Below are 12044 nucleotides of genomic sequence, written 5' to 3'. Positions count from 1 at the left end.
GAAATATGCAATTTCAGTGTTGTATATGTGGGAGTAAACTGCTTTTTTGGGCGCACAGCAGGGCTCAGAAAGGAGGGAGCAGTGCACATTTTAGCATTTGGAGTATAGATTTAGAAGGACCTTCTGGATGCTATGTTGTTTTTGCAGTGCCCTGTAAGTGCCAGTAAATCGGAATTTCTCGAATCAGTGAGCTCATCTTGTAGAGGCATTTTTAGGGTCTCTGCAAATGTGATGTAGCGTGCAAAAATGCAACAAAATCTGCAACAAAAATCTTGCTTTTCCACAACATGGTGCCTCAGCCGAAAGCCCTTTTCGGTTTATTTGCATGAGAATAAAACTCTGATTTTCATGAAAATGTAGCTGCAATGCAGAATAAGTAATAATGAGTAAGGTTAAGATCCCCATGTGGTACAAAAGCGCTGAGGGAAAAACTACAATGCATCATGGTTCTTCCTTTTGACAGAAAGTTCTCAGAGATTTCCTGTGCGGACCCTCTGCTTTAATTAGGCGTATAGGGAAATCACCATCTTTTCCCTACGTATATTTGACATGCTGCGATTTCCAAAGCTGCAACAGTTTTGGAAATCGCTGTTTGTCCGCGGTGCAATGTGTGGATGGGATTTGCTAGAATCCTATCCACTTTGCTGTGACTGTAAAATGTTGCTATTTTTTTCTGTGGTGTTTCTGTTGCAGTCGAACCGCGGCATTTATGCCACTTGGGGCCCCGGGTTAACACTGAAATGGAATCAGATTTAGGAATTCTCTTTTAAAGCATTCAATAAAGCCATGGATGTCTTGAATGCAACAATATTACAGATTATAGTTCTTAGATTTTGATGTTGGACGTTGATCCAGCTATTTATTCTGATTGTCAGATTAGAGTCGAGAAGGATTTTTTTTTTCTAAAATGACTTTATAGGGTTTTGGCCTTTTCTGTGGTTTAATACATCACGATAATAAAAATGTGTTTTGAGTTTTTTTTTTTCCTTTCTCAGCCTTACAAACTATTTTAGCATAAAACTATTTTACTATAGCAATGATCGTTGTGCACAATACTTAATTGTTCCAATAGAAATAAGCAAAATGGTTCTTGTATGTATGCTACTGGTCCATTCAAACTGTGGTCTCGAAGACCCCCATTTTCATGATCAGAGGGAGCCACATCTATGGGACCCTCAGTGAGCAGACACTAGGAGATAAGTATTGTTCATGGAAAGACCCCTGTAATATTTGCTACATTATTTAAAGTTATTGGTTAAGCAAGGATTATGGCTCGTAAAGGTGTGTCAACCATTTAGGAACGTTGTCCTTGTGTGCCACAATGAAGTGCTGCTTTGGTAAAACCAACACAAACTCGCATTACATTGATGGCTATTCATGTACATATCTGGCACTGAATATGCATTAGTCTGTGTTATTCTGTGTTTTCATGTTACCTTTTTTCGTGTCTTTTTAAATGTATTTTTTCAGTTAGTTGTTACATTAAAGTCCATATTAAAATATAAAATGTGCAGCACAACTAGCCTTTTTTTTCCCCCTGCAATTTTTCCCATAAGCTGTTTAGAGGACTTTAAAAAAAAAATGACCGAAGGTGCACAGGGTAACAAAGATAACAATATAAAAATATCTCCATAACTCTATATAAAAGGCTTGAAATCTTTTCTACTCTTTGTGATGAAAAATATTTGTGTGATACAGCCATGACTTTGCCCAGCAAAAAATAGCTGATCACTGCAGTCTGACTTGTTTTTAAACAGGTAGTGAATGTCTTTGTGACCCCCCCCCCCCCCCCCAAAAAAAAAAAAATGTTTTAGAATATTTGGTACAAAACGGTAAAATGATTTCTTTTATGTGACTGCCATCTAGTGGTAAATTTGCAGCATGCAGGAAGGATGCAACTGTTCAGTAAGGTTGGGTTTAGACTACCGTTGGTGTCCGCTCAGAATGTGTCCGTTTAAAAAGAAAAAAAAAAAAGACACCTATCATAACGGACAGTAACTGATGACTATCATATATCATATCATATATAATATTATATGTCCGTTGCCCATAGACCTCAATGTTAAAAAGAACAAAAAAACAGACACTTGCTGTCTGTTTTTTCAAACTGACAGTAAAGTCCTGGTTTTTTTTGTTTTTTTTTTTTGTTTTTTTTTTGTCCGCTTGAAAAAATGGACATGGTTGTAAACAGACACTAAAGGAGAAAAGATAAAATCCCATTGAAATGAATGGAAATTGCAAACAGACCAGCTGGTGTCCGTTGCTAAAATGTTGTACGGGCTATAGCCACGGACTCTGCCGAATGGACACCAACGGTAGTGTGAATGCCTCCTTAGTCAGGTAATGCAACATTACCATCTGTAGTTTTAGGGCATGTTCATGGAAAGTAGATTGCTCTATTTGTTAGCACATGGATCTTGGTACCAAAAATTAATGGAGTCAATCTTCAAAAAAAAAAAAAAAAAAAGCTGAATTTGTTCCTCGCACTGCCTGTGATTGTTGCGGCATCTTAGCAGCTCGCTGGGACGCCATATAATGAGCGTGTTGTTGGCGTTGATGATCCCCCTCAGCTCTACTTAAGGAGAACTCTGTTGACTTCTGGCTACCTTAATAGCTATTGTTGTTTTAGAATTTTGTGAAAAATTAGATTTTCTTTTTCCCTGCATGTTTAAAATTAGCAAACTGTCAATTTGGATTAAAGGTGTTTTCCCATCCAGTGTGTCAGCACACTGCCTGGATAATATGCAAATGCATGTACAGAATGGCTTGAGGGTTAGCTGTGTGTTTACATAGAGAGATAACAGACCTGGCTTTATTAGCCTGCTGCCAAGAGCAGTTTAATATAGCATGTGAACATAAATTCATAACAGTCGTGAAGCCATGTCATTTACCAGGATAAAAAGTAGCCTATGTGTTAACTGAGGTTACAAACTATCTATGTGCCAAATTTCCTTCAAATCCGTTTAACCGTTTTTGCGTGATTGAGGAACAAACATCCAAACCTACAAACTTTCACATTTATAATATTAGTAGGATATAATATTAGTAGGATATGATAGGATTTGCATCTTAGATCAAAACAGATCGGTTATTTAAAGGGAGTCTGCCACAACAAACCATCATATCAAACCAGCCTTGCAGATAGATAGGGTAGGGGTGCCTGAATTAAACACTGTTTTTACTTTTTATCAGTATGCAAATTAACTTTGTGGTTACTCTTTGGAGCGACCAGGGCGTTGCCATTACTTAAAAGAGCTAATTTGCCTATTGTCGAAAACAGCGATATCTCGGCCACAGATATCGGGTGACTCAGGTGACACTAACCTATCTGCAGGCTGGATTTATATGGTTCTGGATACAGACTCCCTTTACAGGGGTTTTCAAGGTTAAAAATACTGATGACCCTAGCATTATCCATAAAAGACCGATGGAGGTTTGACACCCGACACCCCCATAGATGAGCTGTTCTCAGGAGTGGATACACAGAGAATGAAGGAGGCTGCAGATGGGTCTGTTCTCTGTGTAGTCCCCAGACCAGGTTAGTGCAGTTCAGCTCCCATTTGCTTGTATAGGAGCTAAGCTACAGTCACTCTTTCAGCTCTCCACGGAGAACAGAAAACTGCTTGGGATGTTCAGCTTCGACAATTTTTCCTAGCTGAAAAAATTAGACTTCAGGAATTTGAAGCTAAATGGAGGTTTCAGGTGAAATGTGGAGCTGATTTTGCACTGACTCTGCCTCAAATGTAGAAACAAATTCCTCCGTGTGAACATACGGCAACTTTTCTTTAATTTAAAGTGTTGAAAATGCAAAAAGAATATATAAAAAGTAGAGATATAAAAAGAAAAATAAGCAGAGATGTATTCTTGTACCCCACAAGAATCTGAATTTAACCATGAATATAACAGGGTCATACTCACACAAACAGACCAGAGAAAGCGTCCTGGTAGCATCATATGGTGGGATACAGTCTGGAAATACAGGCTGCAGGACATAGTTTGAGAATGTCAGTGCAATGACTGCAAGGCTTGTAGGATACATGATGAGAACCGCACTCCAAAGCAACAGGAAGCTGTACAAACAGGGAAAGAGGGCCATGTGTCAAAAGCAAGTTTTCTACGAAGTACAGACAAATTTGATTTATACATACATGTAAACATGTGCCCCCCACCAACTACTTGCATGTAAAAAGGAGTCTGTAGTATGTATGTCAAATTGCCAAAATGCCAGTTTTACCTCCCTGGAAACTATGCCTTGTAATTGCATTTACATGTACAATGATTATAAAAAAAATACTGTACAAATGTATTTCATTACCTAGTCAGCTATTCAAACTAAACAATTTCTAGCAGTTGAATTATTTTTTATCTAGGGTTGAGTAGGCCTAATTTTTTTTTTCTCTAGCTTAAGCAAGACCGGTTTGTAGCAGACCCAGCCATGGCAAAACTAGACAAAATTAGCCACTTTTGTCTAAGGCCCCACGTGGTGTCCTTCAGCAAAAAAGTGCTGCGGGAAAGTCTAACACATAGTAGTTCTTCCTGCAGTGCTTTGCACAGAAAGCTTGCAGAGTTTCCCTCTTATCCCTAATTTTACCTATGAGGAAACTGCCAGTAGTTCCGTAGATATATTTGACATTGCGCGATTTCCAAAACTGCGACAGATCCCTATCCAATTTGCTGTGACTGTAAAACACCACGTTTTTTTTTTCTGCCACAGGCAAACCATGGTGCTTACACCCTTTGTGGCCCCAGCCTTTCTTAGTCTTTCAGCTGCAATTCCCAAACAGCTGACCTGGCTTTTAACTAGGGGTGTAGGTATAGGAGATGCAAAGACATCACTCTCTACCAGACCGTGGAACCTCAGGGCTCAAAGGCCTCACTACAACATATTTTGAATTGGGGCCCAGGAGTTTCAAGTTATACCTCTGCTTTTAACCTTTTGCATTGCAAAAGTTGAGAACCATTGCTGAACCTGCACCAATAATTGACATGCTGCAGTATTTTTTTGCTGCAGTCTGTGGATAGCTTTTTATTTAAGGCTAAGTATTTTTTTTGAAGTTTTTGCTGCTATTTTTTGAGCCAAAGTCAGGAGTGGCTTGAAAAGGAATGGAAAATATAAAGGAAGATCTTCAACCATTCCATTCTGTAAAATCCATTCCTGACTCTGGCTCAAGAACCACAGCAAAATCTGCACCAAAAATTGCTACTTTTCTGCAACATGGGGCCTTAGTTTAAATTTAATCCACTTCACTGCTATTGTACATCACAGTGGGATGGCTGTCAGGCATCCTTCATGGCAAATCCATTGCAAATTTGGATGTATCCAGCCTTAAACCCAATTCTCAGTTTTAATCTTGACTTTTTTTTTTTTTTTTTTTTTTTTTTTTTTTTTTAAATGTAAACGTAGGCTGAGACTCCAAGCTGCTGAAGAGCGGTTGTGTGTGTGTTTTGTTTTTGTTTTTTTTGTTGTTTGGTGTTTTTTGCAGATCTTGCTACAATTTTTGAGTCAAAGCCAGCAGTGGATTGAGCAAAAGGGAGAAGTATAAGACTACTGGGCTTGGAGAGAAAAACCATAGCAAATTCTGCAACAAAAAAAGCAGCTTTTTCGTAACATGGGTCTTCAGCCAAAACGTTTTATTTTAAAGAGGTTTTCCAGGATTCTCTAACTTAATGTAAATCCATAAGGTAGAACATAGATATCTGGTTGAGGGCCAACAGGCGGCCCCCGCATGCATAAGCTATATGAAGCCACAACAAAAAATACAAAATAAAACCCCCGCAAAAAGTGAGTAGTTAGAAAAAACAATAAACGCACATGGTGATTAAAACCAAACGCCGATGCGTTTCAAGGTCATACTACCTCTTAGCCATGACTAAGAGGTAGTATGACCTTGAAACGCATCAGCGTTTGGTTTTAATCACCATGTGCGTTTGTTTTTTCTAACTACTCACTTTTTGCGTTTTTTTGTTTTGGAATCTGTAATTTTTAATGAGCCATTAAAAGTTAAATTTTACTGAGCCTGGAAGGACTGCGGACCAGCTTTATTTCTACTTATACTTCAGCCTGAAAAGATGCCTCTCTAAGTCCGGAGGAGACGAGGTCGTGCACCTTTTCGGGACTCAATTGTCAATGGTGAGCATCAGTTTTATTCATTTGGATTGATTGCTATATGAAGCCACGCCCACACTGTATACATTGCTTCTGTTGCCTGTTGCACACAGTACGGGCATCAGAAGTAGCCCCATACATCTGATACTTGCAGGGGCTACCTGACTGCATCCACTGATCAGGGATTGTTGGCCTACCATATGGATAGGCAATAAATATAAATCTCTGGATAACCCCTTTAAGGAGTTAGGCCAGTATTTATATATGTAGTAGAAAAAGATGTATCGACCGCTGATATTTGGGTATTTTCTAATGGGCAAAGAACTGAAGCAAATCTGATGAGTTTTTTATCTGTTCAACCTGTTGTAAAAAGTTAGGACTGAGCTTCAGTTGTCTTTCATTGTGAGCAATTTACAGCTGCGGGTTTTGGCCTCTGGTCCAAGCACAGCTAAGGCAACATTCATTAAGGCTTATCTGTGTGCAATCTTCTGAGGTTTCTGCATTACATTTGATGTGGAAACCACATTGGCTTGCTCATTTTACTTGGTGCACACCAATAAGATGTGGTGTGTCTGTTGTAGGACATTACTGGGGGGAGAGTAGGCTGTGATCTGGCAGTATGCGGTGTATCTCTGTGCCAAACCTCTGCAGGATTCTGCACAGTAAAGACAGCTGTGGCTCTGCTGAGGATTAGTGAGCCTGAACTTCCATACAGTGCAGTGTATGCTTGTGCATGACCCTACGGCATGAAAATTCAGGATGTTGTAACAATCCACAATACTGTGCAGATGAGTGTATTGTCACTTTACATACCCCTCACCCCCCAGCACTGTCCTCTAAAATAGTATCTAATATACAGACATAATGTTATAAAGTAAGAGGAACTGAAGAGATTGATACAGTTTTGTGGGACAAGTCTCAGTACAGTAGTATAGAGGGTTACTACCAGGCCCTTAAGCTAGATGGGCCCTCAGGTCCCCCACTACACTAAAGCTGTACATTAAATTCTAGAACTGTCCTCTTCCCTAGACAGCATGGGTATGGGATGCAGCAACATGCCCCTGCACATCTTTAATCCATCTTTTCTCTTGTACTCTGGTTCTTGGGGTAGGTGACGGGATGGAGATTCAAGATGTAGATATATTTATATGCCACATCCATGCTGTAGGGAAGAATTCAGTTACGGAATTTAATTGTGAAGGTTGTGTTAATGTGGCTATAGAGCCTGAACAGGGAGGACCTTTTGTCTATGTGGGTGGAAAAAGGAAGCACTATTGCTTATGTAGGGGCAAAAGAGGGACTCTGTTGTCTATGTAGGGACATGAGGTGCATAAGTAGGGCACTATTGCCTCGGGGTGTGGCACAATGAGGACGTCATTGTCTCTATGGAGGACACTCTTAACTTGCAACTTAACAGCACAATGTAGTAATTTTGACTGTGTTCAAGGGAGAAGCTGTATTGTCTGAAAGGTTATCATCAGTTGAAAACACTTTTGGGCACTCAAGTACTTCCAGTGAGAAACAAAGAGGAAAACATACAGAAGGGGCAGAAAGTGGATTTCAGCACTGGGATTTATGGAAAGGAGTCAAAATCTGTTAATAAATTACTGTATATTACAAACATGTATTAAAGTCACAAATAAGGGGCCACACGGTGGCTCAGTGGTTAGCACTGCAGCCTTGCAGTGCTGGAGTCTTGGTGTTCAAATCCCGCCAAGGGCATAAAAACCATCTGCAAGGAGTTTGTAAGTTCTCCCCGTGTTTGCATGGATTTCCATCCCATATTCCAAAGACATACTGATGAGGGAAAAATATATACATTGTGAGCTCCATGTGGGGCTCACAATCTTTAAAAAAAAAAAAAGAAAAAAGTCACAAAAAAGTTGTTTGAAAGTTTACGTCTGCTTTAAGAGTGCAGTGATTGACAGCTATCTCTCTATACATGCTCCTTCTGAGAAAGCTGCAAATCACTGAGTAAGACTGCCACAGGACTGCCAAGGGCAAAAACAAAGAAATAAGTGACACGATATACTGATTCTTTACCACAAAACTACATCAATATGCTCAGCTCCTCCTGCTCTATAGGGTTTTGGGGGCTGCCTTTGTTTTTTCATACCTTTGACCCCTCATCAGCATACGTCATCAGTATTTCATTGGTGTGGTCCAATACCTAAAACCCAACACAGATCAGTTGATCCAGTCTCCTCCAGGCATCAGAAGCTACACCGACAGAGGAAATGAGAAACAAATGTTGCTTCTATTCAAATAATAGGAGTAGAGCTGCAGTACCTCAGCATCACCACATCACAGTAGGCAAAGCCTTCTGCAGCCTCTTCACTTCTAACCAAGCACAGTGCTCTGTAATTTTTAACATCTGTGCTTTGTATTACAGCTAGGTCCCATTCATTTAAATGGGGTGGAGCTGGTGTACTGTTGGACACAAGTGCCAAAACAATTAATCAATATTAAACTCCTGGAAAAACACTTTAACTATGCATTGCAGTCAGAGGTGTAACCTTAAGACTCTGGGGCTCCTACCTACCTTTTGCAATCCAGAATGGTGATCTATGTTACGTGACAGAGAGATGTTTGGGGTCCCCTCATGGTCCAGGACCAAGAATGACTGCTACCTCTGCACCCCCCCCCCCTATATTTTTATTTTAAATATGATTTTTATTGAAAAGAAGAAAACTTTTACAATATAATAGAAAAACAGTTACAAACATAAGAAGAATCGGCATAGGTCCAACCAGTAGGACAGGAATTGCAAGTTGGAACTTCGGGCTGCAACCCAAATACATGGATGACACAGACATGACAAAATAAACAAAGACCAAAGGACCAGATACACAAACTCAACAAAGACACCAATTCTGCGAGAAGGAATGAAAAGAATGAAGAAGGGAACACAACCAGAGAGGAACAGGAAGGGAAAAGGGAAAAGAAAAAATAGGGGAGACGGAATAGGGACAGAAGAGAACGAGAAAACCAAACAATAACATAAACAACATAACCACATACCTGAATACAATACTGAAGAAACACAAGATGCATCCAAAAAAAAAAAGGAAAAGAAAATGAAGCCACCTGGGATAACAACATAGTAGGTAAATAGTGATCAAGGGGTCCCCATGGGAGCAGCCGGAGGCCGAGGAGAAACAACTCCCTTATTAGACTCCACATACGAAATCCAGAGGGACCACTGGGATCGAAACTTGGCGTAAGTATGGTTTTTGTTGGACAACAGACGTTCCAAGGTGCATGCCAAGTTCACATGGTGGAATAATTCAGCTACGGTCAAGCAGAGAGCAGACTTCCACTGACGAGCGATCATGGCCCGAGCTGCGAGCACAATCTGACCCAGAATGACCTGCATCTCTGTGGGAAAACTACCAACGTCTAAGAAGCATAGGGCGAGACCAGGGGAAGGGCTGATATCAAAACCGGCTATGGTGGACATGAAGTGAAATACCGCTATCCAGAAGGCTCGGACCGGAGGGCAATCCCACCACAAATGCAAGAAGGAACCTACTTGGCCGCACCCCCTCCAGCAGAGTCTGGAACAAGAAGAATCAATGTGCGCCATTTGGGTCGGGGTCCTATACCACCGCAGCATAATTTTCAAAGCCGTTTCCCAATGAGACGCCCCCCTAGATACACGCTTAACAAACCCAGCTGCCGTATACCAGTCCAACAGAGGGATGGTTCTGGCAAGATCCGTTTCCCAACGGAGCAAGTGAAGAGGCTTGACCTGCTCCGGGGGGATAGAGAAAAAGCCATAAAACACAGATAACCCACCTCTAACAGGCGAGGACCTATTCCACAGCTTTAAAGCTAGTCTGGGAAAGGTCAATCTAGAAGGCTCGTAGGATTGAAAAAAATTACGCAACTGTAAATATTTAAAGAAGTCTGTTTTAGGGAGCTGAAACTCTTCTTGTAACATGGAGAACGACTTAAACCCATCATCAGAGTACAGATGGGCCACTTTATAGAGACCCCTAGAGACCCATCCACGGAGTCGTAGCTGGGGGAGAAAAGAGGTCAAATATAATAGAGGTAACTTCGACAAAGGGACCAGGTCTTCCCTAGAGGTATATGACAAAAAGTAACGCCAAGCAGACACTGAGGCCCTAATACTCAGCAAGGGAGGGGAAGTGATGGGGGGGCCCAAGTCCTTAGGACGTAAAATACTCAAAAGTGGGGCATCTAGAAGGCTTTCCTCAATTTCGGCCCAACGCCATTTAGAAGTCTCATCCCATCCAACCTTAAGTTGCTCAAGGATAGACGCCATATAATATTTTCTAACATCTGGGACACCCGCACCCCCATGGGACCAATGGCGCGTCATCACCTTAAGTCGGACCCTGGACCTCTTACCCTCCCATATATAATTGGAAAGGATAGACTGAAGCTTAGTAAAATATGAGTCAGGGAGGGGGATGGCAACTGTACGAAACATATACAAAATTAGAGGCAACACCATCATTTTAACAATGGCAATTCTGCTAGCCCAAGACAACATCGGTTGCGAGAAAGAGGCAAGGAGAGAAGTAATTTTGGTCTGAAGGGGGATATAATTGGCAGAGAACAGATCCGAACTAGGGGCCGTCAGGGAGATGCCAAGGTAAGCTATACGGGAATCATTCCATTGGTAGGGGAATTGAACACTAAGGTCCCGTCTCAACGAGGGAGAGATGATAACAGGCAAGATCTGTGATTTGGAGGAATTTACCTTATAGTACGAAACTTTACCAAATCTCTTTAGGACCTCCGTAGCAGCACTCATGGAGGGACCAGGGGAGGTCAGGGCCAATATGACATCATCAGCGTATAGGCCAATTTTATGCTGTTGGCGGCCTACAGTAATACCCTCAATATTATCCGCCGACCGAACGGACTCCGCCAGGGGCTCCATCACCAACGCAAAGATAATAGGGGAAAGAGGACAACCCTGGCGGGTACCATTCGAGATCCGAAAGGGCTCAGACAAAAAGCCCGATGAGAGCACACGAGCTGACGGGTGGGAGTACAGAGCTAGAATAGTGTTATGTCAGTCCAGGTAGCTGCAAAGGCTAAGGGATAGCAGTGGGGAATCTCGCCCTGCACTACTCCCACTAGCTATCCCGGTCCCTGCCTCACGGGTGTGGGTCGGCTGTACTCAGGCTAAGCCTGACCCCGACAGCTCCTCTCTCACTGATTCCGTAGGCCTAGAGGGAAGTGGGAGAAGGAATGCCCTATAAGACCTCTAGGGACTGGAGACTAAAGGGGGTCACCCCTAACGAACAAGTGAAGCTGCAACTGACAGGGACTGACAAGGGTGTGCGCTGACTAACAACACAAGCAGCACACAGGAAAAATGTGGGAAAGGATTCCCCCAAACCAATATGGGAAGGAACCTTAAACTAGGAAACAAACACAGGGAAACTGAGTAGAAATCAAAGGATAAGGCAATTCACTCACACAGTCAATTATACACAGAGGGAGGATTGGTGAACACAGAAGGGAAAACACACAAACCAACTCGTTCACCCAAACCTCCCAAAAATCAACCACGGAACTTCCTCTATCCCAGATAACCACCTACTCCTCCTGCTAAGGCCTAGCTCTGTAAAAGCGACACTCAGCACAGAACCATGGGAGGCATAGGTTTAAATACAGAGTAGAGACCACTCCTCCCAGGTGCAAATGGGAGGACAGACTAATAAACCAGGAGATAAAGCTGCCTACCAGCAGTGCGCGCATGCAAGTCAGAAGGTGTGCACCAATACTCACGACAGGACAACCCCGCAGCGCCAGGATGCCACCCCAGACACTGCGCAGCCAAAAACTCCCCAGGTAAGAAAAATAGAAATTAAAGAACCTAAATACTCCTAACAGAATAGCAGATTTAAAGACTGGCCCCATACCAAACTTATCCAAAAGGCTATCTAAGTAATCC

At 41.9% G+C, this 12044-nt stretch overlaps 1 protein-coding gene across 1 annotated transcript in view; it reads right to left on the bottom strand.

The window, feature by feature from the left end:
- SLC7A10 (solute carrier family 7 member 10) overlaps positions 1–12044 on the bottom strand; it is a 71405-nt gene that overhangs the window by 30266 nt on the left and 29095 nt on the right. The window contains exon 3 of the mRNA XM_075282036.1: positions 3919–4070. Within this exon, the coding sequence (XP_075138137.1) occupies positions 3919–4070 (152 nt within the window). The remainder of the gene's footprint in view (positions 1–3918; positions 4071–12044) is intronic.

The sequence above is a fragment of the Leptodactylus fuscus genome, chromosome 7 (assembly GCF_031893055.1).
Source record: "Leptodactylus fuscus isolate aLepFus1 chromosome 7, aLepFus1.hap2, whole genome shotgun sequence".
Taxonomy (NCBI): domain Eukaryota; kingdom Metazoa; phylum Chordata; class Amphibia; order Anura; family Leptodactylidae; genus Leptodactylus; species Leptodactylus fuscus.
The sequence above is the reverse complement of the archived record's forward strand: the minus strand, read 5'-3'. Positions and strand labels throughout refer to the sequence as shown.